The sequence below is a fragment of the Lepidochelys olivacea genome (genome assembly GCF_965140295.1).
Source record: "Lepidochelys olivacea isolate rLepOli2 genome assembly, chromosome: 18".
In the NCBI taxonomy this organism is placed as follows: domain Eukaryota; kingdom Metazoa; phylum Chordata; order Testudines; family Cheloniidae; genus Lepidochelys; species Lepidochelys olivacea.
The window spans coordinates 28,902,050-28,928,925 of record NC_140428.1 but is presented as its reverse complement, the minus strand read 5'-3'; the positions used below and the strand labels follow the sequence as shown (position 1 = coordinate 28,928,925).

At 44.8% G+C, this 26,876-nt stretch overlaps 1 protein-coding gene across 2 annotated transcripts in view; it reads left to right on the top strand.

The window, feature by feature from the left end:
• The window catches only part of ACOT7 (acyl-CoA thioesterase 7), a 107,709-nt gene that overhangs the window by 38,075 nt on the left and 42,758 nt on the right, over positions 1 to 26,876 (top strand). The window contains exons 4-7 of one of the 2 annotated variants that reach the window (XM_084651614.1): positions 1,781 to 1,872; positions 12,763 to 12,877; positions 17,504 to 17,518; positions 18,623 to 18,709. In XM_084651614.1, coding sequence (XP_084507740.1) covers positions 1,781 to 1,872; positions 12,763 to 12,877; positions 17,504 to 17,518; positions 18,623 to 18,709 — 309 coding nt within the window. The remainder of the gene's footprint in view (positions 1 to 1,780; positions 1,873 to 12,762; positions 12,878 to 17,503; positions 17,519 to 18,622; positions 18,710 to 26,876) is intronic. The other variant, XM_084651615.1, reaches the window with a different exon arrangement.

Genomic DNA, 26,876 nt, shown 5'->3' with positions numbered 1-26,876 from the left:
TCCCATGCTGCACAGGGAGGCCACAATGCTACCGATTCTAGATGTATGCTTTCCTCTGCAGTTTGCCTGGCATGCCACAAACTCTCCTGTTTTATAACATGCAGAACTTGCTGCTGGGAATATTGGAAGGAGATGGCACAGCCAACTTCAGCAGGGCTAGAGTAGATGGGCCTCACCTATCTCCGACTTAAAGATCTGTCAGCCCAGGATCCATCACCCCCCCGGCTGGCTTGTTAATGGCTGTATTGACAGCAGGCCAGTGCATGTGATTGAGTGCCCAGACCAGAGGTGAATTACCGTCCATTTATCTAACAGCTCTGTCTTGGCTGAATAGTTTGCACGCGCCATAGATGCTAGTTTCTGAGCTTGATGTCATTGGAGTCATTGACCATTTGACTTCTGGAAATATTTAGACATAAAATAATCCTGTCAGAAGGAATTCCACATTTTGTTATATAAGGTTTTTTGGCAAGATATTTGGAGTTTTTAAATTCAGTGTGAGAGCTAATTTGGCACTGAAAACATGACTGACTTTTTTTTTTTTTTTTGAAGAACAACGCGAGAGCTCATCTGGTCTCCTTTCACATCTGCTCTGTATCCTTCCACCAGCTAATCTTATACCTGTATGTATTGTGTTTAGATGCTTCCCCAAAGGTAGGATTCATTAAACCACGAGTTTTTAGAAATTGTGCAAATAAACATTAAACACATGAATTCCCAACCCCTGCTCTAAACACGAACTGTGATCTTCCACCTCAGTGGTTGTTTCATGTACAGTGCACATTCTAAGCATTCTAAACCTTCAGCAGAAGCTAATGAGCCCCTGCAGCACTTGATAAAATCCAGCTCCTTTGCATTATACTGGATGCTTGTTTCAGCTAATTTCTAGCAATCATTAGCATTTAAATCTGCTTTTTAAGAGGTCACCCTGCTTAGCAGGTCAAGGTGCCACTTAGCAGTAACATTGCGGTCAGAGGGCCTGTGTCACTAAACAACGTGCTACACTTACACATTTAAGGGACAAAGCGCTAACTGTCTGTAGGGCTGCTCTGGAAGGTTCAAGCAGCATTGCTGGCAGGATAGCTTCCTGTCCATCTCTTGCCGAACGCAGCGGTTGGCGCATGCATTTCTGCCAGTCCTGGAATTCCTCAGTCTGACCCAATGTGGCATAACAGACTGAGTGGGGGGTCAGAACACAGCATGTGCTAATGTTATACTGGAGCCTCAGTCTCTTAAGCCATGACAGTGTCACTTGGTGATCAGCTGCTTGCTCGTGTGCAGCTCAGACACGACAGGTACCAAAGAGGTCCGCTGTAGCAAGCGTTCCATGCTCACAAGCAAAAACATGATGATGGTTCTCTGCCATTGTTCAGCTCTTTCTCTGATGCTGGCACATGGCATCCAGAGAAGTCTCCTCAAGCCCATTCCCTGGTCGGGGGGGAATGTGGGGGGTGGGCTCTGTCCTCAGTGATGCTCTCCCTATGTATTCCGATCGAATGAGCATGGGGAAGGGAGGACATCAGATAATCAACTGGAGCAAAGCCCTAGGCCTTGGGAGGCTTAATTAATGGTTTATACAGCTCTTTGCCATTCTCCAATCTCTTTGGTGCATCTCCAGGAAATTAGTTGCTATATCTGGGCTTCTTGCTTTTGTTACCCATCATCCTCAACGTAGCTTTCCTTGTACAGAATTTATGCTCCTAAAGTGCTACACAGGCTTTACTGCCAGGTGTTTCCAATGTATCTGTATTTTTAACACTTTTTTTTTTCTTTTTTTAAGGTGCGAAGAGGGTGACTAATAGGGCAACTCTGTGGTATGTGCCTCTTTCTCTAAAGAACGTGGACAAAGTCCTGGAAGTTCCTCCTATTCAGGTAACTACCTGTACGTTCGCTCAGAATCCTTACACTCAGAACTTAGTGTATGCGTTTGCAGAGATTTGGAGTAGGGCGTATTCTATTCCAGAGTCTTAACGTTCATTTTTCTAACTAAAAGTTGACATGTCTCCCTCCAGGCCAGTCGGAGCAGGTGCAGCATCAGAGTAATACTAGCTTTGCTATTACGATGTCCGATTTCAGGGGTGTGGGCAGTTTTGTGTTTCATCTCTCTCCCCCCTCACTCCTCTTTGAGGAAAAGATGCTCTGACTAATGCAACTACTGTATCTTCACCACTTTGAGGGTACTGAAGCAGGTGGCAGTGATCTCAGGAAATATTGCACTACAGAAAATGAACTTCTTTACGCCATAGCCAAGTGAGACTTAACCAGTTAATGCAAGAGAGCAAGGCATAAATTAAGCTATTGAAGTCTCTCCTTTCTCCTTTAAGTGGGAGAGCTGACAGACTTGGCTTTGCAGAAGGAGAGGATGCTGCTCTTCAGGACTCAGACTGGCTGTTTCCAGAAGGATCTGTAGATGCTCTGAGGCCACAGACTGTACTTTTGAGCTCTATTTTCACTAGGTACAGCGACCAAGATGCGTAGACCTGGAAGGGGTTCAGTACCTGTGTGCAACCCACAAAAAGGCTGGTACTAAACTTACCGGATAAAATAGCTGTGCTTTGAAGAGCAACAAAATGACTCTAGAAGAACTTTCTTTGGCTTTCAAGTAATTAAAGTGCAGGGATGAAACAGAGTCTGTATTTTGGTGTCAGAGTGACAAATCCTTAAGGATAAGGATGTAAAAATAAATGAGTGACTCATCCTAAACTCTCCTTCTAAATAAACATATGTTCAGGGAAATGCTTTGTACAACCATGTGTGCGCCAGAAAATATCTCTAGCTAGTCTAGACTAATCACCTGCTAAGTGTACATATGTAACAGGGTTCACTCACCATGGTGGTGCTGCCTGCTGGCCGTCTTGGGAATTAGCTCTGTGCCCTCTTCAGGTGGTGTCTTGCTGTTGTCACTCCTGGTCTAGGGCCCACGTCTCTCCAAGGACCGCATCATCCTCTTCAGCGACACAGCCCTCTGCCCGTGCCACACACTTAGGTGGACCTGCAGTCTGCTGTTCAGCCACTTCCCTTAGTGGCTACTGCAGCAACTTGTCTGGACACTTCCTCGTGGCCCCAGCGTCCTCTTTGCCCTTGTCTCAGGGCCTCAGCCTGCAAATGCAGCAGCCAGCCAGGAGCGCTCTCTCACTCCCCCTGTCCCTGCTCGCAGCACTGTTCTGTCCAGGGTGCTGGCAGTTCTCTCAGCCCTCCAGAGACACAGTCCTTCCTCCCTAGACTCCCAGCAGAGAACTGAACTCCTCTGCCCTGCAGCTCCCTTTTCATATGGGCCTGCTTGGTCCTGATTGGCTGCTCCCTTCAGCCCTTCCTGATTGGCTGCCTCCTGCGCAGCCTCCCTAGGGCTCTATTAACCCCTTAGAGTCCAGGGTGGGGAAGGCACCCCATCAAAACAGAAAATACTTTGTCAAGTTAGAATTAGCTTTTCACCCCATCCATATGTCCTGTAATTCTCCTTCTCCTACAATCTGAGTTCTAACATGTATGCAGTCCTCTAAAATATCTTTTGGTTGACCCCTTCTATTGTTAAAAAAATATATAATATCCCCCCCCGGCCCCCCCCTCCCAGTCAGATATGACTGAGTGACCAAAATGTCAAGTTTGAAATACCTGAGTTCTCTGGGGCTACAGGTTTTGAGGAAGGTTTTCCACTACTCCCAGCTCTTCTCTGCCAAAGCGTTGACTTGGTTTGCTCAGTATTGGGACTTGAGGCCTGATCCAATTTGGCCTGCTTGAGTCAGTGGGATTCTTTCCATTGACTTCAGTGGGAGTTGGATCAGGCTCTTGGTGAAGAATTTAGGTAGGTTCTTAAAGGTTAAGAATAGTAAGAAAAAAACTGGAAGGTGAGACTAAAGAAAAGAGGTGTGGGAAACGGGTGTAACTGTCTAGTGAAATTGCAGGTCGCCTCAAAAGTGAGATTTATGGACTTTCCTGTCCTGGCCAAAGTCTTTATATTCACTGGTGAATACTACATGTAGTAAACCACTTACTTTTACATGTGAAGTGACCTTTCATTTGTGGTGGTGGTCTTACATTTTGCTTTCTGATAGCGTGAGGCCTTTCTCCTTCCAGTCCCTAATGAATCATGCATACCTGTGGTGTTTCATAACTAATGATTGGGTGCATAATTTTACTTCCAAATGATTGTCCATGTTTTGGCATGTCAGGTGCCTTGACATAAACTCATTCGTTGCCTAACAGAGTCTTAAGGGAACTGTAAACATCAACACAGCTCTTCAGTTGGCTCTGCCAATGTAGTCATTGGAGCTACTCTACTTTTGAGTGCATTGGATTTGCATTGCCAAGAGAGGTTAATCCTGTTAATGAGCTGCTCCCTCTGGTGTGCTCCACCTCCAAGATCTTTCTCAGTACGTGTTAGAGGAAAATTCCTGTGACCGAATGAATCGAGAGTCTAAAGCGGGATATTTTTGTTCTTTACTCAGCAATTGTTCGCTTCAGACTTCGGGTAGCACATTCTCTCTCTCCCTGTACTCGGATGTCTCCTTCCAGGAACTCTTGAGTCCTTGAAGTCCCCTGCCAGTATGTTAGTGACCAATATTTCATCTAGCAGGATGGAGGATTCATATACCTCTTACCTGGAAAAGATTTGTTGAGCACAGAGTTGTGATTCCAGCATTTTCCCTGCCAAGCTACATCTCTCACCAAACACATCTCTCCTTTCTGCCTCCAGATCAGAATAAGTTTATTTATCTGGTATTTTACTCTTCTTCCAGAGTACTAAGGACTTGAGTCCGTTTCCCAAACATCCTCTCCTCTTACCCTATCTGAAAGGACTTAAAACCCTACTCTTCCTGTGATCTTTTATGCAATTTGTCAAGCTCAGACTTTGGTCATTTTAGAGAGTTTCAAAACCCATCTTAACTTGTCGTCTTGGTCAGAGCCCAAATAACCATTTGAAACAAGAGGTTGATGCCTCATTTAGATGATAAATGAGGTTTCATTGTTACACCATCCAAACTTAATTGAGTTCTTTACAGTTACACCTCTGAGGTCTGAATGAGCTGGCTGATGTGTCTTGGTTTTAATTGAGTTAATATAATGTATTAAAGTCTCCAGTAAAAGCCATTGTTATGTCTGATATTGGCCTGATAATAGATGTGCTATTGCCAGCAAAATATTAATTAGGGCATTAGGTTACCTTTCACGTGTTCCCCCTCACATGTATGAATGTGCTCTCCAAATCAAAATGGCAAGGGACAATCTGCCTACCCAGTACTTAAACTCTCTTTACTGGTGAGAAGCTGCTGTTGTCTAAGCTGTATTCTCTTCAGGACTGGTACTGATGCAATTATGCTCAATTTATTTATTTGGATCTTTCGGGTGGGTGAGAGAGGCAAGGAGACCAAGCATGGAAAATTTCAACCTAAAGGGTGACTGCTTCAGGAAGTCGTGTGTGGAAAGTGGCTTGTAAGAAAGTACCCTGAAGTGTGGCAGATGTTGTTAGATACCCACTCTAATATGTCTTGGGCTGCAGACTTGACTCCTTCAGGAGTGGTCAGCACCATGTGTAACTCCACCAGGTTCTCACCTCTGAGTTCTAGTCTTATGATGTGGTTAATGCTCATTGACTCACCAAAGATACCAGGCTTCTCCATAGCCATTGCTATTGTGTAATTTATGGAAAAAGTTACACTTAAATCTATTCTCCGCATGTCTCTAAAAATGCCATGCTAAACTAACTAGCCATAGGGCAAAGTCCTCTCTAGTAACTTTCTGATTTGTTTGTGCCGACCAAAGTTATTGGCACACCTGAACTGTGAGTACAGGGCATTGACTATGAGCTAATAGGGTCCTGCTGTGCTGCACGTCTTCCATGTGAGAGCAGTGGGCAGTCAAACATCCACCTGGAGAGGCGGCCCTCTTCGGGCCAAAGACTTTAGACATCTTGCTTCTGTTGGGCTCTAGACTGGCATCTGTAGGTCTGTTTGCTGAAAATGATGGAGATAAAAGTTGATCTCGTAGGCAGCCTAGCTTAGTCCTCTGTCCAGGGCATCACTAGGGCAAATTCTGGAAGATTACATAGGCAACTTAGTAGGAGCCAGAGAACTGCCCCTTGTTATATTAGCATTGAGCAAGTTCAGCTGCCTGCATCTCAACTATAGAGGTGTGTTTTTCTGCTCAGGATCAAGTGCTGCATAATAGGACCTGTAGTTGCTGTAGCTACCCCACTGCACAATGCATATTGTTTGAAATTGGCTCCTGAGCCTTGTGCTGGTATCCACTATAGCCAGCAAACCGATCTGGAATGCAGTGGCCACCAACACTTGTTCACTAACCTACTCGGTTAGGTAGCACATAAACTTCCATTAGAAAGTTTCTAATCCTGTTGTTGTGATACTCTAGTTCCCCCCACCCACTACTTGTCCTTCTCCAACACTTGCCTCCAGCACTAAAGGGAATGTCCTGATGTTAGCAGCATTGGAGACAAATGGCTGAGGCTGGGCACCAGTTTCCCCGCTGGCTTCACAATGGGAAGCACTTCCCTGTCTGAACACTGTTTAATATTAAATACTTCTTACTGTTAACTCACTATTGATACATCATAAGACTTGCAGGGACTTTCTTCCATGCTGGGAATGGCAAATGTCACTCTTCTTCAAGATGACCACCACCATTAGGGAGCTGAGAGAAGTTTGCAAAGCCAGTTAAGTTATTGCTAAATGGTTGTATCTTTCTTTGGAGTACTCACCAGGTTTCTCCAGCACCCCCAAGCCGAGAACACCTAATAAGACCATTCTGCTGCCCTCCTGTAAACAAGCACTAACTTTGTTTGATAGGGCACGGTCATGATATTCTAGAGGAAATACGATTTAGCTGAAAGGAAGTTCATACACTGATTAAAAGTGGCTTTGCACTTCATTGGGGAAGCAGAACCATGGGAAGAAAACTAGTTAGACAGCACTAGAACAACAGACCTAATATATTCATATGTATCCTCTAATCTTCCTACAACCCACCTCCAGTCTTCGGGCAAACAATAATTTTGCCTGTGTGGCTTTTAAAAGCTTCGCTCAACTCTTCCCTGGGGAGAGAATTCAATAACTCCTGAGCAACATTTATTAAAATGGTAAAGGGGAAGAAAACTCTTTGACATAGGGTTAGCCTTAGAACCCAAACCCAAAGTTACAATGAGAGGTATTGGAATGAAGCTAATTACAATGGAGTTAGTGTAGTAAAGTTACTGTAATAGCTTCTTATGGGGAAGGGTCTTCTCCCTGGACTAATCTGTTTTGCTGGAGGTAATGACCAGAAATCATAAGATTTAACTGATACTTCTGCATTGTTGGGAAGCATAATATGCAGTAAGAGGGGATTGTTCTTTAAAAACACACACGCTTACGCTTCTTCTGGGGACCTGTTCTTAGTAACTGAAATGGACAAAGAATCCTAGCTGCTGAAGCTGAGTGAGCAGAGCTAGACTTGTTAACCTTGGAAATGGTCAGAATCTTACGTTTTGAGGTAAGTGTCAGAAGGTCAAGATGTATAATGCAGACACATTTCTGCTTGCCCCACTGCACTGAGTAGACTACCTAGTTGTTCTGTACAATGTGTTGAGGGGCACAGCAGCTATGCGGCAGTGTATGCCACACCAGGCATTGAGAGCAATACCGAAAGCAGGGAAGCACTTGTCCCCTTGTGTGGTTGGCTGTGAAAAGAAACTGTTTTAGTTTAATAGGACTTTGCCCCTATCGAGCACTGGGACAGGCAACTCTGTTTGAAATGGCCGTAATGAGCTCCCAACCCGCACCCTATGAGCGATAGCTACTGATCTTATTTCTTTGTGTCACAAAGAATGATTGACTAGACTGCTAGTGAAGTTCAGTAGCTGGGCAAATGGGGTCATGTGCAGAAAGTCTTAATGGGGGGAGTTTTGTCATTCCAATATACTGAGTGTATGATCAAGCAAGCCATCACTCCAGTGTCAGGGCTACATAGCTAACTGATGTCACTGCTTAGTATCCTCCAGGCTTTCAAGTGAAATAGAAACTACATTTTGGGATAGTATTACCAAGCTAACACAGCTATTCATTATATAAAGTTGAAATGCTCTTTCCCTCTTCTTACATAGGCATAGAATTCCCTTGCAAAAGCCACTTACAGCTTTTAAATGCTGAACCACCCCACAATGTCCTGAGTGAAGAATATTAATTTAAATAGTCTAGCTTAAACAGCTGATGTTCACCCCCAACACAGGGACTGTGCATTCCTTTATCTGTACACAGCCAGATACACTGTGTTCAAAACAGTAGCTCAGGTTTGCCCGTTTGTCTCCACATAGACCAGAGCAGGTGGGGCAGGGGATGGCAAAGGAGTAATTTTTTTTTTTTTTTTCAGCTGGGAGCTGCTAAGGACGATTTAGTCAGATCAGTGGTAGGCTCTGAGTGAGTGGTGGTTCCCCCCCCCCCAGATAACTCTAAAGTAGGCCAAATTCTGGTCAGTTACAGTGACGTAAATCCAATTAATTCCAGTTGTTCACTAACTCCAGTGGAGTTTTTCTACAATTCCAGTGGGTGTGGCCAAGCAGGATTTGACCCAGCATTTACCTCTTATATTTCTGAAAACAAGACACACTGGCACACACAGCAGAATGAGCATACTGCAGAGAAAAAAAGAACTAGATAAGTTAATGGAGGATCGGTCCATCAGTGGCTATTAGCCAAGCTGGGCAGGGATGGTGTCCCTAGCCTCTGTTTGCCAGAAGCTGGGAATGGGTGATAGGGGATGGATCACTTGATGATTCCCTGTTCTGTTCATTCCCTCTGGGGCACCTGGCATTGGCCACTATCGGAAGGTCAGGATACTGGGCTAGATGGATCTTTGGTTTGACCCAATATGGCCGCTATGTTCTTAATGTCTTTAGACAACAATGGCAGCAGCTACTTCCTCTGACTCTCTCTGCAAAACCTGGCTTGCCCTTGTCTAGGCTTAGTGATTGGCACAGATACAGCTACTCTGCTTGGGAATCGTAGAGTGCAGGCAAAGCCTGAGAGAATCTCCGATGTCTGCTTTTAAGGGATGAAAAAATATTCAGGGACAAGTCCTTCCAACAACCTTGTTTTCGCCAGGACAGTCCTCTGAGAGTGTGCTAGGAGGCAGCTGGGGGAATGGACTTGGAAGGAATAGCCAGCAGTGTGAATGAGGCTTCATCTGTAGCACTCTCAGAAGTGACATGTGCTGCCCCTCCTCTGAGGGGAGAGGACCCCAGGAGAATGAGTAACCCACATGCCAGCTTCCTTGTACTAAAACAATTTGCCTGTTTCTTTCCTTGGCGTCTGGAGCTACATAAAAGAAATTTTGTATGACTCCAGCCCTGCCATCTGGAGCCAAAGCTTTCCAAGCAAAGGAACAGCACCTGAAAGAGGGCAGCTTTCATGTTCCCATTTAAGTCTCTGATCAACAATGTATAATTAGCTTGGAGCAACTGTCCCTTTCAATATTAATTCTCCACTTTATGGAGCGCTGTGTCCCCTGTGGGGGGATTGGGGCTTTAGCAAGCTGACAGTGAAGCATCCTTGCTTCACCCAGAAAGGACAACTGTTGTTTTATGTGCAGTTGTTCCAGGAAGTAGCCAGAGTTTAAGCCCATCTCCAGGATGCTCTCCTGCGGAATATAGATTTCAGAAGCACCTCAGTGTCTTGGTGCAAACCGTGAATGAGATCTGACCAAACGACAGACTGAGAGATTGTACTTCAGGGTTTCGCATTGACAATGAAAGAATGCTTAGCAGGCTGCCACTGCTTTGCTGCAGTAACGAGAAGGCGTTTGGAAATAGTGTCATTCGAGGAAATCGCCCCTAAAGTTCTGGCTGAAAGCTCTGTCCTACACTGCAGGTGCTTTCCGTCAAAACTCCACCAGAGCATTCCGCTCTTTTAAACTAGTGGCCGCTGCAGATTGTTCTGACTTGCCCGTGCGTGTTGGGTAAAGCCTTCAGAACAAGTTTCTCGTTGCAATTGGAATTTAGGAATTACTTGTAATGGGAGTTTCACATCCTGTGTCCCGCATGCTGTACACCTGTCTCCTTAGGCTGTACGCTCTTTGAGGCAAGGAGTGTTTGTTTACCTCTTGTAGAGGTCGGAGCCCATTATCAGTGCTTTTAAGATTGCATTGTGTGAGAGGCACAAACAGGGTCTGTGTACTGGTGCCTCTTCCATTTAATGCCTTTTGATAGTGCTTCTAATTCTGTCCAGGCAGAAGCTGGTTTTCTAGCTCTAGTTGTGGGGGGGAGGTGGGGGAGATGCAATGAGGAAAATGCTTGAATGTAGCTTGAGGGATTTTACAGAGACATTTTGCTGTTTGAAATGGATAACTATTTGTTCTGTACTGTAAACGCTTTGGAAAGAGTTGGAAGTAACTGTACTTGACAGGTCTATAATTAAGACTTACTCTCTTTCAACTTTGAAATGAAATGTCAGCAGCAAAATACTTAAGAATTTCATCATTATAACAATGAATGATTCCTGAAAGGTACACTTGTCTCACTGTTTGTAGCTATGTGCTGCTGAAAATTGGTTAAACTAGGGCTGTCACGCGATTAAGAAAATTAATTACGATTAATCAGTAATAGAATACCATTTATTTAAACACTCTTGGATGTTTTCCACATTTTCAAATATGTTGATTTCAGTTTCAATATGAAGTGTACAGGGCTCACTTTATATTATATTTGCACTGTAAAAATAAGAGTATTTTTCAATTCATCTAATACAAGTACTATGGTGCAATCTCTTTATCATGAAAGTTGAACTTACATATGTAGAATTATGCACAAAAAAAGGTTTTATTTTTGAATGCAAGGTCAAACTTTAGAGCTTACAAGTCTACTCAGTCCTATCACTCAGACAAACAAGTTGTTTATGTTTGCAGGAGACAATGCTGCCTGCTTCTTCTTTACAATGTCACCTGAAAGTGAGAACAGGCATTCACAGGCAGTGTTGTAGCCGGTGTTGCAAGATATTTACATGCCAGATGTGCTAAAGATTTGTATGTCCCTTCATGCTTCAACCACCATTCCAGAAGACATGCGTCCATGCTGATGACTGGTTCTGCTCGATAATGATCCGAAGCGGTGCAGTCCGATGCATGTTCATTTTCATCATCTGAGTCAGATGCCACCAGCAGAAGGTTGATTTTCTTTTCTGGTGGTTTGGATTCTGTAGTTTCTGCATCAGAGTGTTGGTCTTTTAAGACTTCTGAAAGCATGCTCCACACCTCATCTCTCAGATTTTTGGAAGGCACTTCAGATTCTTAAACCTTGGGTTGAGTGCTGTAGCTACCTTTTTAGAAATCTCAGATTGGTACCTTCTTTGCATTTTGTCAAATCTGCAGTGAAAGTTTTCTTAAAAGGAACAACATTCTGGGTCATCACCCAAGACTGCTATAACATGAAATATATGGCAGAAGGCAGGTAAAACACAGAGCAGGAGACATCCAGTTCTCCCCCAAGGAGTTGTCACAAATTTAATTAACGCATTCTTTTTTTTTAACAAGCATCATCAGTATGGAAGTATGCCCTCCGGAATTGTGGCCAAAGCATGAAGGGGCATACAAATGTTTAGCATATCTGTCATGTAAATACCTTGCAATGCCAGCTACAAAAGTGCCATGTGCCTGTTCTCACTCTCAGGTGACCATTATCTCCTGTAAATGTAAACAAACTTGTTCATCTTAGCGATTGGCTGAACAAGCAGTAGGACTGAGTGGATTTGTAGGCTCTAAAGTTTGACATTGTTTTGTTTTTGAATGCAGTTAAGTAACAAAAAATCTACATTTGTAAGGTGCACTTTCATGATAGAGATTGCACTACGGTACTTGTATGAGGTGAATTGAAAAATACTGTTTCTTTTTACAGTGCAAATATATGTAATATAAAGTTGAGCACTGTACACTTTGTATTCTATGTTGTAATTGAAATATATTTTAAAATATACAAAAACTTGCAAAATATTTAATACATTTCAATTGCTATTCCATTGTTTAACATTGCGATTCATTTTTGAGTTAATCACTTGATTTAACTGATTAATCGACAGCTCTAATTAGAACATGTACAAGGTGTGTTCAGGTTATTCCAGTACTTTGGAGAGGTCAGTGATTCAGTCAAAGACGGTGTGTTACCATAATGAAACAGCTGCATTGCTTTGTAGACCCTAGGAAAACATAACTTATAGAAATGAACTGTTGTGGTCTGTCTGCAGGCACACCAGGTGTCGCTTCCTTTTTACTTGCCTTGGTCCTCTTTAGAGAAAGTAGCAAAGTTTTTGTCCCCTAAATGAAGCAAGGAAGTCGATCAGTCTGAAAACCAGCAAGGTATATGTGTACCCAGGAGCGAATGAATTCTGTGAACAAGATGTGCATGGCCTCGGTTAGGGGCTAACTAAAGTGACTGGCTGCGTTGAAGGTGGCTGAATCTTTCAACCTGTGACACCTCCAAGGGCAGGAACGCCTGGCAGCGAGTGACTGATGAACACTAGAGATTCTGGCATAGAGGAGGAAGCGAGTGGCTGTGCACACACCCATTTTCCCCCCTCACAAGCCAGCATGGCGCTGTGCGTCTTTGGCCCTGCACTAATAGTAATTGGACAGATCTGGTTTTATGTGACAACTAGGGCAGCCATGGAATCTCTCAGCATCTGGCTGAGTACTGAGGTCAGTACCTGTTCATCTGTGGATCCCTAGTCACACATCCTTGGTCTTTCCTCTGTGGTGTAACTGTGTGACCTGTGTGTTCTTTCCCTTCAGTATGCATGGAAAGAGCTGGAAGAGGAAGGAAAAAAACGCTACGAAGAGCAAAAACTGGAACGACTGGTAACTAAACAGAGAAATGGGGACATCATCTTCCCTGTAATCAACCCAGGTAATGCAGTCAGCCAGAGTGGTGATTTCTTAAGTAATCCTTATTTAGCTTGCAAAATTCTTCACACGCTCCTTATCTCAGGCTTCCAAACTAGTAGGATAAGACAGAGTATTAACTTGGTACAACAAGGTCTTCACTGCACCAAAACACGAATTCTCCACCTTGTCCGTCCCGAGACTCCATGTTGTAACCAAAAAAGGTTTTGGGTCCCACTCCCGTTTGCCTAAAAGAAGAGGGTGGGACTGGCTGGAACCCCCAAAACTTGTTTGCAGACTCCAGGATGAGAGCCCCAGAGTCGGACTTAGGCCTCCATCTCTGTGGGGCAGTTAACTTAGGACTCTGGGGAAGAAACTGAAAAACCTGTTCTGTAAGTTCTTATAACATGCTGACTTTGGGCTATGGTGGAGATCTGCACTTTACTGATAGGGACCCACATTTCCTCTGAATTTTCAGCCTTGTTTTCTTACCCTCATACTGCTTAGAACGTGTATTGACACATTACCCGGGTGTATTGCCAGTAAGTCTTTAAAGAGCACTTTTCATCCATTGATCTCAGCTCTTTACAAAGGAGGTAAGGATCAGATCTGCCATCTTACAGGTGGAGAAACTCAGGCACAGAAGTTAAGTGACTTGCCCAAGGTCACCCAGCTGGCCAGTGGTAGAGCCAGGGATAGTCAAATTCTGTTGCTCTATCCACTAGGCAACACTGTCTGCCCTCCTCAGACTGTGAGGTATCCAGCTCGGAGGGCATGGAACGAAGTACAGTTTTAAAGGCTAGCCAAGCACCCCCCCGCCCCCCTCTCTCTCTCTCACTTGTATGCCTCAACCCACCTTTCCATTTCCCCTCACCTCATCCTCCTGTCCCTGGTAGAAGGGCTCAGGAGGAACTTCTTCCATGACTTACTGATAGAGGAAAATGGTTCTTAAGGTTAATATCGGCATGTTTGTTGTTCATAGATTTTTTTTTTTCCATGTAAGATCCTGCTCAAACTGCAGGTGGGACCTGTCTTCCCAGTCCATAAACCCAGGAGTCATAGAACACTTTCCCTGGACTTACCACTACTCCATATTCCTTCTTGTTACCTTGTGATTCCCCGCAGGTGATGTGTGCTCTGGGAATGCCTGCAAATAGACAGGCTGCTGTTCTAGGCTACAAGAAGGGCAGCCCTGCAATTCATTCTCTTCCTGTTTCTGCAAGACTGGCGTTGTAAGAGACCATGTTCAGCTCCCACCCTGACGTGTTAATCACACGCCTTGTGGCTGCCCATTCCACTCAGATGTACTTGTAGCTATGCCTGACAGACTGGCCTCTTACAGCCCGGGCCCCAGGCATTCCCATCAGTACCTAACCTTCGAGATTACTAGTTCTATTCCTTGCATACCCTGACCTTTTAAGGATGATTCCCTGCTCATTCCTCCTGCTTTTTAAAGGCTGTTCAGACCAGGATGTGCTGATCTTTCCCTGGATATTGTCAAGATAAGGTATTGCCAACCTCAAGAGATCAAAGCTCATGACTCAGGCTATCAGTCATGATTGGCCCCAAAAAATCAGACTAAAAAACGTGTTTTTTTTTTAAATCATCTTGACTTCTAACTCTCCTCTATTCCTCTGCCGATGTGTGAGAGAGAATTTCAGGTTGAAAAGTCAACCTTTTAATGTGCACAAAAATACATACCTCTCTCTGGCTGCTCAGATGAAGACTTCCCTTACCCCCTCCTGGCCCCAAGATAGGAGAAGCTGACTTCTCACATTCCTGTCTTCACCTCGCAACAACATTTCTCTACCTCCTGCTGCCCAGTGTCTTCTCTGCCTGTGTCCCAGGGGCACCAATGCTCTGAGTCCCCTGCCTCCTGCTGCCCCAGGGCCCTCTCTGATCTAGTGCCATGCATGCCGGCAGGGCAGATCTATCCGCTCCACCACAAGGCTGTCATTCAGAGTTCTGCTCCTATGCCCATCCCTGAAAATTGTGGGATCTGAGGAGCTTCTTGCATCACCGTAACAGTGTCTCCTGCAGGTGCCAAAATCCCGTGATTTGCAATCGGTTCCTGAGAGTTGGAAACACTGCCTCTTCTCCTGCCTGTTTGGAGAGGAGTCCCCTTCCCCACCACTACCCCCAAGATGGGGGAGCTGCCATCCCATCACTGTTCTCTGCACCCTCTTCAGCTTCCCCCACTACCCATCATGTCCCCTGCGCCTCATTCATCTTTCACTGTGGCTGCTGCTCCTCGGACTGTCCTGTTCGCTGCCTGAACTGTGCAGTGGCAGCCATTTTGCCTGTGGCCAGGGCTTCAATGTCACTGAAATCAGTGGGCGGTGGCAGCCAGCCTTCCTGCTGGCTTCAACCCCAGTCCTGTTAATGGGAGATGGTGACCGCCTTTAGTATTGGTGAGTTGGAAAATTCGTGAGTTGGGTCTGTCATGTTTTCATAAGACAGGTGGTAAATGCCCCACAATTGCTAGTCATAAAATTGTGAGAATTGCAATACCTAGAGTTTGGTTTCAGTAGAAAAACTTTCATTTCTGTCTGAATCTGTGTGTTGGGCGTTCCCATAGCATGGTTGAATGGCCTCCTTCACTTACGCATCTTCTCATCTGTTGCTGGAGAATCAGGTTTCCTTCTGCGTGTACTTGCTGAAGAAACCCATCGTATGCCACTTAACATAACTCCTGGACTTGGCTAACCAGTGTTGGAGATCCAGTGTGTAGCTATGAGATCAAATGCTCTTGGCTGGAGTTGTCAAGGTGTGTCTGGAGATCATCAAAGAGCATCTGGAATTCTCCTGGCATTCCATGAGGGACATGATCATACTGGCTGTCCCTTTGGCTTAGAAATTCTGACTTGCCAGCTGGCTTTGGGTTCCATGTCTGATTTCTTGCTGCCCAGGTGACTTGTCATGCCATTCTAAAAGGCTCTGCCCCGCTGTGTCCTTAGTGAGTGATTTATAAGAGCTGCTTGTTTCCTCGCTCCTGCAAAGTGCTGCTTCCCAGGTGAGAGAGCTCACTTTAAGGAAGCCATTATTCTCTTGGCATTCTTGCCTCCGTTATTGCCAATAGGAAACTTTCCATGGACTCATGCCTTTTGTAATCAGAAACCCAGAACTCTCCATGCACTTGGGTAGGAGTGTGTCTGCCCATCACTGTAAAAGGGCAGTGGTTTCCAGTCTCCCAGACCACTAGTCTCCAGGTGGGAAAACGAATAGACTAAACTAGGTTACTTACCTGTAGCCTGAGGCCTCCTGAGTTTGCCCCTTCAGAGACCGCCCCTCCGTCTGCCTTGCTTGTCTTCAGGGAGCTGTTGGGTTTGACGCTGGAAGTTCAGAGCACTGAGGAGCTGAGCTGCTGCACTCGGCTATTTATAGCCCTCACGTAGCCTAGCATGTGCAATCCAAGAGTGTGCATCTGTGGATTGGAAAAGACAATTCTGGCTTTGTTCAAGGGCTCTGGCTGAGAGTCTGTACTCGAACATAACGCTGTGAGATTTGAAATCTAATTTGAGAAGCTGCTAGAGCATGTGACCAAGTAAACTTGTAAGTCCCTTTCTGAGGTGGAGTTATGAAAGAGATGGCATGCAGACTATTTTTGCCATTTTGAATAGAGGCTCTTTCTCTTCAGCTTGTTAATTTTTTAACTACCTTTAAAATTTGAGAACAGTACAAGGTTTCAGGCGTTTGGACAGTAGTTGCCTAGCAACAAGTCACAAGGGGCAACTGCGTTCCTTTGGTCTCGTTCCGGAGCCCGAAAGGTTTTATAAACCGTTTTGCTTGCTACGCCACATGTCTATATCCAGGTGAAGATGAAATGGCTTAATTTTTACAGCAGTGACAAGCTTTCCTCAATAAAGATCAGGAAAACGTGACTTTTTAATAAGTGTGAACGTTGGCACCGCAGCTGGCTGCATGAAAGCCTGAATACTCCTAATGATATCTGCCGGTGCTTGGAGGTGATGGGGGAGCTGGCCTGCCCAGGCTTTGTACTCCCCCTCCCCGCAGCTCCTGTCCCAAATGGCAGCAGCGGGAAATGCAAGTTGGGCAGCGACATGCTCAAACACTGGTATCAACACCTGTTCCAAAAAGTGTCTAAGGTGAAGAGCTGGGTAGATTAGGGGATTCACAGTGAAATAGGCTTTTTAGCCCCCGGTTCAAATCTGGCCCACATTGGCAGCGATGGAAAGCCATTAACTATCATTTGGCTGCCTGTGTGAAATTGGATAAGTGTCTACATTAGACGTCACCGTCACAATAGACACTGACAATCCTGAGTTGAAACAGATGTAGAACTGAATGGGCATGAAGGCGGACGGCTGACTTGTCTTCCTACTCATGGGCATTTCCTCCACATTGGGCTGGCATGGAGAAGCCTGCCTGTCTGCTGTGCAGTAACTGTTCTGTGGATAGACTTCATTGTTTGGGGCTCCCAATAAAGTGTCTGTTACCAACACTGAATTCCTTTGCTGTTCGAGCCCATGAAGATAGAATTCTGCAACGTCACGGGGCGTGCTGACTCTGCAGACCTGCAGCTCTAGCTGGGGGGGGGGGGGCTGACGTCCATATCTGTTTGCTAAAAGAGGGTACCTAGATAATGAAAGCTGCTTATATACCCTTTTTCTTTGCTCTCCTTGCCTCACAGATAGACAGACTAAAGGTAAGGCTATTTCAGTTAATTGACGCTGTGTCGTGTGGCTGTAGCTGGCAAATGCACATTAAGGGGAGATTTTTAAATGCTATTTGTTCTTCTGTTACTCGAATTATTGAGCTTCCCTTTGAAGGCCATAATGGCAGGCAATTGTCTACCAGATTTACTTTTTTCTCAGTATAAGCCAAAGTTCATACAAACTTCTCACTGAACATAGGCTTTGAAAAGCCATTTTTTTAACCAGCGTATATGGGCAAAAGCTTTCACTTAGACGCTTCAGTGCGGCTGTGTATGGCGCACCAGTGATCAGTTCAGATACCAGTTGCAGCTGCAGTGACAAGTGGGTACAAAACCAGAAAGTGTTAATGCTGGGCTGCAAGCGGAGTCCTTTACCGTATTGGTTTCCCAGCACATTTTCAGAATCCTTTCTATGATCTGTGGCACTGAAACCAACGCGCGCACACACACTGAAATCAGCGGCACCCCCCCCCCACACACACAATCTCTTGTTCTCTCCCACCAAACTGAGGTTTAGAAATGTTGAAGTTAATCCCTTCTACATTGGGCTTGGCTGCGGAAGCCATTTTGCAGGTCTTTGGTCCCTTTTGAACTGGAAGACCTTTCAAGAAGCAGTTTGGTGGAACAGCAAGGGCAGTAGAGGTTGGGCTGAGAGCAGGAGTATCCTGTGAGGCCGCAGGCAGGCAAGAATGGGCTCGATTCAAGGCTGCTTTGGTTAAGGTGGCTCCGCTCAGGATGCAATTGCCAAACGGAAATAGGAGTAACTTTAAAACTACTGATTTTCAAATGTTAGCTTATTCTGAAGATCTAGACTAAAAATAAAGCCAAATTTGTAGCTTAAAGAAAGAGGTTTCATTTGACCACAGTGAACCTGTGTGTGTCACGTGCCATTTCCTCTTTTCAAAGACTTGCTGACTTTAAATGTACATCACAGTTTTTAATAAGGTAGCACAAAGATTTTTGTCCCATACAAGGTGAGCTAAAAGTCTGGTTCAAGCTCTTAATGGCATTCTTGTAGGTCAGTGGGAATTCTGATGATTAGAGTCTGAATCCTTTATATATAGTAGGTCTGACCTCTGTTTTTTCTTTCCGTAGAACCGTACACTGTGGGCTATAGCCAGTCCAGCCTGATCCATCTGGTGGGCCCCTCAGACTGCACTCTACATGGATTTGTACATGGAGGTGAGTGGCTCTGGTTTTACCACTGTTGCATCGAAGTGTGATGTGTAACTTTAGAACTCAACCACCCAGCCATTGTTTAGCAAGAACTAAAATACAATAAATTTAAAGAGAGAGCGAGGAGTAGTTGTGGCACCTTAGAGACTAACAAATTTATTTCGGCATAAGCTTTCGTGGGCTAAAGCCCGCTTCATCAGATGCATCTCTGTTCATCTCTAAGGTGCCACAAGTACTCCTCGTTCTTTCTGCTGATGCAGACCAGCACGGCTACCACTCCGAAATAAATTTATGCTGGGTATTAAGGGCCTTGAATGTAATCACACTCTGACTTGGGTTCCGTTTACACAGCCCGTGGCAGTGAGCTCCCAGCCTGGGTCAGCAACCTTGGGTTGGCAGGCTTGCATTAGCGCTCTAAGAAACTGTTGTAAATGGGGCTTTGAAGCTGTGGGCTGCAGCTTGAGCTCTGAAGCTAGCCCTGTCCCTAGGCTTCTGAGCCTGAGCTGCGGCCCCAGCCACCGCTTCGAAGTGCGGTCTGCACAGCTATTTTTAGACCGCTAGTGCGAGCTCTGCCAACCTGAGTCAGTCGACCCAGGCTGGGAGGCTCGTTGCCGTGGACTGTGTAAACAGGCCCTTGGGGGCTCTTACAGAAGAACAGAAGTGGGAAAATATAATATTTTTTTTATTTGTAGGGTGGTAGCACCTAGGAGCCCCTGTTGTGGCCCAGGCACTTATGTTAGGCACTGTGTGAAGATACAAAGTGAGTCAGTGAGGCCAGACTAGATTAGGTTGTGCTGAGAATTGTTTGAGATACTAGGAGCACTTTTCAGAGAGAGGTGTCTAAATTCCCATCTACTTTGGTAGTGAGACTTGTAACCATGTGTGATACCAGCTCTGCAAGTGCTGCCCAAGGAGAGTATATTGCGTACCCACGGTGCTGCATCAATTCTAAACGCATATGCACAGATTTGCTACATCACTAAATATATGTGTGTGGTATCTACTTCTATAGGAACTGGATTTGTTAACGCCTGTACTGTAAAGTACTTCCCTTGTATTGAAGGAACTGGTTTTCCAGCTCTGATTTTCCTAGTACTTCAGTTTTAGTGACTTTAACTGCAATAAAATCACCTAAATGGTGACCCTGTTGCTTTGGATGCTGTTGCATGACACTTTCTCCTTACCCTTGTGCGTCTTGGTTTCTGGGTTTCGGCTCACTTCAAACAGTAGTTTTATAACGTCATTTGCATGCAAAAATGAGTGCAACTTTAATGTACCAATGTGTGAAACTTATTCACTAGTTCGGAGTTTGATATCTGCATGAGCCACTCCTGTTGGTATTCTGGAAGGATCAATAACATTCAAGTGCCTGTTAACTCACATTCAGACTAGAAAGGAATATTTAGATGCTAAATTACTTCAACTTTCTATAATTGCAACATCTTTGTCAATTTATGCAAAAAGCCTCTACTGACATATGCTCCCTTTTCAACTGGTAATTGGGATTTGTTTAGCAGCAGCTTCACAATGCACCATTTCCTTGTTTAGTGTGATACATACAATTGATTCATAAGCTGTGCCTAATAACACCAAGCACAGTCATCTACTACAGTAGAGAACAGCGCATGCCGTGCGGGAGTATTGAGACTGGATAAACAGAGTAATGGTCTCAAGATAATGGAGTGGTGCAATTTTCTCATTTACCTACAAAGGAATCTGAAACTAAATAAATCAGACACTCTAGCGAAGCAGTAATTCAATAAATGCTTTCTTTGCAGAGCCATTAAATGGTCATGCCCCTTTATTTACATGGAAGGAGTGCAGCGTTGCTCCTTGTAAAGTCTTAAAGTGCATGGGGATATTCAGTTAGCTTCTTTGTTTGCTAATGTGTCATGTTATGCAAATGTCTTCATTACCTCACTCCAGTGTGGGGAACCAGGTGTCTTCCTCCTGTTGCAGCCACTGGAACCAGCCCTAAAGATTTGGGGCATAGCCACATTGAAGAAATGGAGAAGCCCTTAGCCTCACTTATTGTTGACCTTCCTACTACATTTTAATATGCTCTTTAGTTAATCAGGCATCCAGAGAGTAGCTTTAGCTATGTATATTGAGGTTAGAGCAGCGGTTCTCAAACTGTGGGTCAGGACCCCAAAGTGGGTCATGCCCCCATTTTAATGGGTCACCAGGGCTGGCTATGTAATAGGGTTCTGTGTGTCATAACTTAGCCAAGTCAAAATTACTTTCACATCAATTCTCACAGGGCAATCTCCCTGCCATGTGTCATCTTCCAAATCCCTCGGCAGTATCTGTTGTACAGCTCTTAAACAGAGTTTAAAAACTTTTTATAATGGGTAGATCCGCTCGCAGTGTCATCAGCAATGCCTGTCCATTGGAAATCTCTGCATATAAACTATAGCATGTTAATTTATAAGGGTTCTGGCAAAGGAAGTATACACTGAGGGGGGGAAACAGTCTGGTGCCTTTGGCTAACAAAAGCTCTGCACAGTCACGTCTTAACCAGACATAGTACGGCCAATGCTGTAATCTAAAATGTGTACGCCATCTGTATAGATGGAACTCAAAGGTGAGGTGACTAACATCTAGCTCTAGAATATGGCAGAAACATGCAGCCAGACATACCTCCACATTCAATTGATGTGAATAGTGAATAATTAAACTTTTGGTTTCTCCCATGTAGAAGAGAATTTGATAGCTGACAGGGAAATAAATGAGAGCAGAGTTTAGTTTTTAAATTGAGAGGTGTGCCCTTAAATACTGATCACATAAGAGCAAATCAAATCTGTCTTAACGTAAAGGAAGAGAGAATAAAACTGTTTGGATGAATTGTGGGAGAAAGCAACACCCTTACTTTTGAGTTTACAAATTTAAGTCCAACCTGCTAGTAAGCAAAACCAACTTGATGGCTCTACTTTCTCCAGTATGCAGATGTAATCAGGCCCAATTCATTGCTCATTCTGGATCTTGTCACGAGAGTAATCAGAGAATGGAAGTGTTACAGGAGTAAATAACCATTCCAAGCAGAATGGTGTTGCTGATAGCACATTGTGGAAGATGCACACAGTCTGATTCCAGAACGTGTGAAATGAAAGCCTTCAGTTTTGAGCACCTGCAATTTCAAAAGGGTTGTACAGGCAAATGTATCCAGTTTCCTGCTCCTCTTCTAAACAAAAATATAACTGGGATATCATCCCCAGAAATCAAGGTATAATTAGCAGCTGTGAGGGTTAAGTGGCATAAAGCAACAGATGCTGCAGCAAACACAGCATCATGTTCTATTTAAAACCCCGTGTAAGTCACAGGGTCCTGGAAAAATCCCACTAAAGCTGTGGAGTGATGTCTGCTGTGAAAATGTGATGTTCAGTGTACTGTGTGAACCTTTGTTTAAATTCAACCTCTAGCTTTAATCTGTGCTTACAAGTTTTTGCCTTAAAATTCATTTGAAACTTTACTTATTCATTCTAATTTGCTTTTGCATTTTCAAACGTCTTCAGCTGCTGCTCTTACTCAATTAATAGATGGGAAGTGAAGGCATTTTCCCCAAGCTCATTAAAATGAGGAGTTTTTGAAATGGCTTTTCTCTGTTTGTAAGAAGTTGTCATACAAGCGCTTCCCCTTCCTAACTCTACCTTTGTCTGTGAGACATCTCCATACACTTCGAAAGGAGTGAAAGCCAACACCACACTTGGTTCTCATTTCTCTTTCATATGCAACCGTGTTAATGTTAGTGCTGGGAAAGGTAAATGATCTTGCTTAAGTCAGTCATAGTATGAAGGGAGACGTCATGCAAATTTCCAGCCTTATTCTACTCAGCCAACGTAGATCCTAATCTGAAGCAGGCCTCGCTATTCCAGTCCTGTACCCCGGCCCCCCACGGCTGCCGAAGCCCACAGTCCTGACCTGCAGTTTCATTTGCTGACTCATTTCAACAAATGGGAGTGAAGTATGCAAACAAACTTGAGGGAGTGAGTGGTGACTGGCCATATTCTTTTCTCCCAGTGCTCCTATGACTGCCGCATCAAATGGGAGCTATGAAAATCTGTCACCAAACTGAACAGGCTCCTTTCCATTGATGCCTAGAACATTCCCTGGTACTCAGGAGTTGATCATGTACCGGATTCAGAAGTTATCGCATTATGGCTAGGTAACCAGACATGCCATTGAGTTTTTGGATCTCAATTCACTTGTTCAACAAGAATTTGGGTCCCATGTAATGTTAATTGGATACTTCCATAGGAGGTTGAATTTCTGCTCCAGTCTCTGCCTTGGTGAGCATGGAGGTTTTGAAATCAAGGGTTTGCTCTGCGCTGTCTGACCAGTCCTGGTGTCCTCATCCATTTTCTGAAATACTGAGCTATGCTGCCCAGCTGCTGGAGGGCTCTGAGGGCTCAAAGGAGTAACTAAATTCAGATGAAAGGGAGTGAGTTGGAACCCAGACTAACTTAAAGCAGGCAGTGCTCTTTCCCTCCTTTTTTGCTGGCTTCTTCAATAGAAGGGTTCCTTCGTATGCCTGCTTCTGATTCTGCTCACCATAGCAATTGGCTCCTTTTCCATGCCCCTTTGCCATGTACTTAAGGGCTGAGGAATTAGTGGATTGAGTAATGGGAATCCTCAGGAAAGCCTGCACAGGGGACCAGAGCAGGGAACGGATAGCTCTTTTCTGTACTTTCTGAAGTCAAAATAAGTAGCAACAAGCTATATATAGGGACAAACGAGGGGCCCTCTATTGCCCTGTTGGGCTGTGAATGCGAAGTCTTGTTTGAGAACACACATAAAGCATTCAGTGAGCAGCTGGGAGCTTGTAACAGGACGTTAGTGTAATCACTTCTGTAGGAGTAACTCTTCACTGCACGATCAGTTGTAGCTAGTGGAGAAATGAGCTGTTGCTCTGGAACTGCGTGCAGGAACGTTGATTTTTCTGGGCGCCTTACGTGGTGTTGCCAACCCTTGCAGGGTTTGTGTTTTTTCTTTCCGCCCTGATGTCAAGGAGGAGCGATCGGCGAATGGAGTAAATAACCATTCCATGCAGAACGATGTTGCTGATGGAGCTCCGCTTTCCTTTTAAAAATGTCCATTTCGAGCACTCTTGGTGGTAGAGACCAGCTTCACGATGTGATCTGAGGGACGCTGAAAGGTGTAAACAGAAGGCAAATGAAAACTTAAAATTCTTTTTAAGCTAATATCAATTTGGGGGAGCCTGCATCATGACTCCTTTGAAAACTGGGATTGCAATATTGCTGGACTGTGTATGACAGAGTGAGTTAGCCACTGTAAGGTCTGCAGTTGACCGAGTTAATGCTGTGTTCGTCACAGTGGTTAGTGCTCTCATGGAGTCACTAACATCAAACTGTGATTTCGTCAGTGCAACTGCAGTTGTGTATGTAAAAGTTGAAACAATTAGAGCAGTGATGGTGGTGGTTCCATTATTGAGAGATTTCCTTAATCAAAAAGGAAGAAATATTGTATCTTCTGGCAGGTGAGTCAGTACCATTTGTGATGCTAATAAAATGAGTGATTACTATAGTAACTCGTCATTACCAAGCATTCCTCTGCTGCCTGGGATTATGTAATTAAAACAGTCTGGGGAACACAAGCACTTCCTATAAAGTGACTATGTTGGCATTTAAGGGAAGGCCGGTCAGGGTCCCCTTTAAAAGCCCTGTTTATTGTGTGGCTGCTTGCTTCAGGATGTAACACAGCTTGGCAACATCCTACCTCTGTCCACCCCCCAAAACAGTCTAGAACAGCTACTTCAGCTGTGCGTGGTGGACTGGTTTGGGGACAGCCTTATGGCTGTGCAGCACCGGGTCTCGGGTTATTCTTCAGCCAATGGTGACGGAGAACTCCATGCCAACAGTTGGTTCAGTTCGGAGGTTTGAAGGGAAGAATGCATACTGGTTAAATGACCTTACCTCCCTGGCGGACATGCTGAGCACAGTGGAATGGCTTCCTCCACAGGGAGCTTGCTGCACACTGAACCCTTGGAGGGTGGGGGGGAAGTGGGGAAAGTAAAGGGGATGCTCCTAGAGGGGCAGCTTTTTATCACATTAATTCTAATAGGGCAGGCATAGCTTGAAGGCTGCCAGGCTTCTTTGAGTTGATAGCCCTGCACGGTGACTTTGGAGTAGAGTTAAACTTGGGCAGAGTTAGTCTAGTTGCTTTTGGTTGCTTTTGTCTCCCAGGCTTATTACAGATATTGATTTCCCGTTGAGGCCTCACATGATCTGTTGCCTGTGGATAATTTTAATATGATTGTGTTGTGTGTAGTCAGCAAGGGGGAAAGGGAACCCTGAAAAGAGCAAAACTTGAAGCCGAATTCTGCCATCCTCGTTACAGTGACTAATACTCTGCTGTGCATTAAGCCCCTGCCTTCGGGGGGTTATTCAGGGGCCAGATCCCTGAAGAACATTTCAACCGTAACAGCGATGACAAATTGAACCTTGCTTTCCAAATGCTTTCTCAGCAAACACGGGTTCTAGCCTGCTGCTTAGGCAGTCCCAATCTCTTGGCAGCCTAGTGGAAGGTTTACATCATTACCAGGGATTGGGGCCACTTTGACTTTTTAGCTGCTTTGATGGTCTAACTCGAGCCAATGCACTGTAGGAAATAGCCTTCCTTTGGGCAAAGGGGAGGAGTTACATGCAGATGGACTAGCTGAGTTAAGTCTCTCTCATTGCTAGTCCCTCGGACGAGGCAGATTCCTGCCTGTTGTTGGTGTTTGGAGCCTGCTCATGAGGAGAAACTGCTGCATAAAGCCCTTTGGCCCCCTTCAGACAGGACACATCTCCTTTTTACTCCACCAGCACCTAGAAGAAGGAAATTCCATGTCTATAGGGAGTGGCTGAGATTCTGGCCAGACCCCATCAGAGTCCACTTTGTTAGAAATCAAAGGGAGGAAGTGCTGGCTCCAGCAGGTACAGCTTCCTTAACAGTGTCAAAAGAGAGCGGGCTGATGGTGATCAGGGAAAGAGTAAGGCCTGTCAGGTACGAAGAAGCGGGGTCTGCTGACCCATTTCTTGTTGGTCAGTATGCTGGGTGCTTTGCACTACACAGAAGAAGTCAATGTAGACTTCTATGTAATAAGGGTCCAGTCTTATAATGCTGACCTTCCCCAACCTTGATGGGGTTGAAGAGGCTGAACAGTAAGTATTGGGTGTCAGTGACGTCCCATAAACTGTGTAAATGCTTTACGTCACAAAGCTCAGCTTTGGAACACTTGTCTCTATGCAGCCATTGTTGGCCTGCAAGTGTCAGTGTCTCCATTTTACACAGAGCTGCTTGCATACAGGCACTGGCTGAGATTTCTGTGTGTAGCTGGTAATAGTAAGTAGCTGTTGTGATTTGAACAAGGGACTTGATGGGCCCTTTGGGGGTGTGATTAATTGGCTTTAGCTAAAGAGTAATGGGATGCTGCATTTAAAGCCCTCTTCTAAATCAGGGTTAATGTGATTTCATTTGTCTCTGACAGGCTAGCAATAATGGCTAACGTGGAAAAGCAGAGACGTGCACATATGTCTCTTTCAGAGCTAGTCTGTACTAAACTGTTATCTCCCTCTCCAGAGCAATCCTTGTGCTATGGAAATGAAGCCTGTTCTGACTGATCAAGGAGATTAGTTAGATGAGAACCAGAATGTGGGATAGGGGATCTGCTTCTCCCACAACTAGGACATGTGCATTGCTGCTGCTATCAGTAACTATACCCGTAACACTGGTGTTTCTGTGGGAGAGAACTTAAATCACTTGGCATGAGAAGTGGAGCGAATTCATAACTGGAACTCCAGTGTACAGGATGGGATGCAAGCAAACAGCTGTAGTGCTAAGCCATTCATCATTATGACACCCCTCTTCATCCTTGCAAGCTACGCTGGGAGAGCCTGAATTCAAGAGCCACCTCTGGTGACAGTTGTGAGGGTGGCTTTTGTGGCACATGGACACCTGTCTAGCACAGTAGACAGACTCTATTACACACTTGCCGTGGACCACTTGACCAGTGGCAGTGAGTCTCAGCAATCCACCCAATTGCTTATTTCAATCATATTTCCTTAATAGGTTTCTTCAGTGGCTGCATATGCAGAGTTTGGCATTTCTGTCTCATCTGGTGCAGGAGACTCTTCTTGAACAGTGTGGTGTGTGTGATCAGTTCTTGAGACACAAT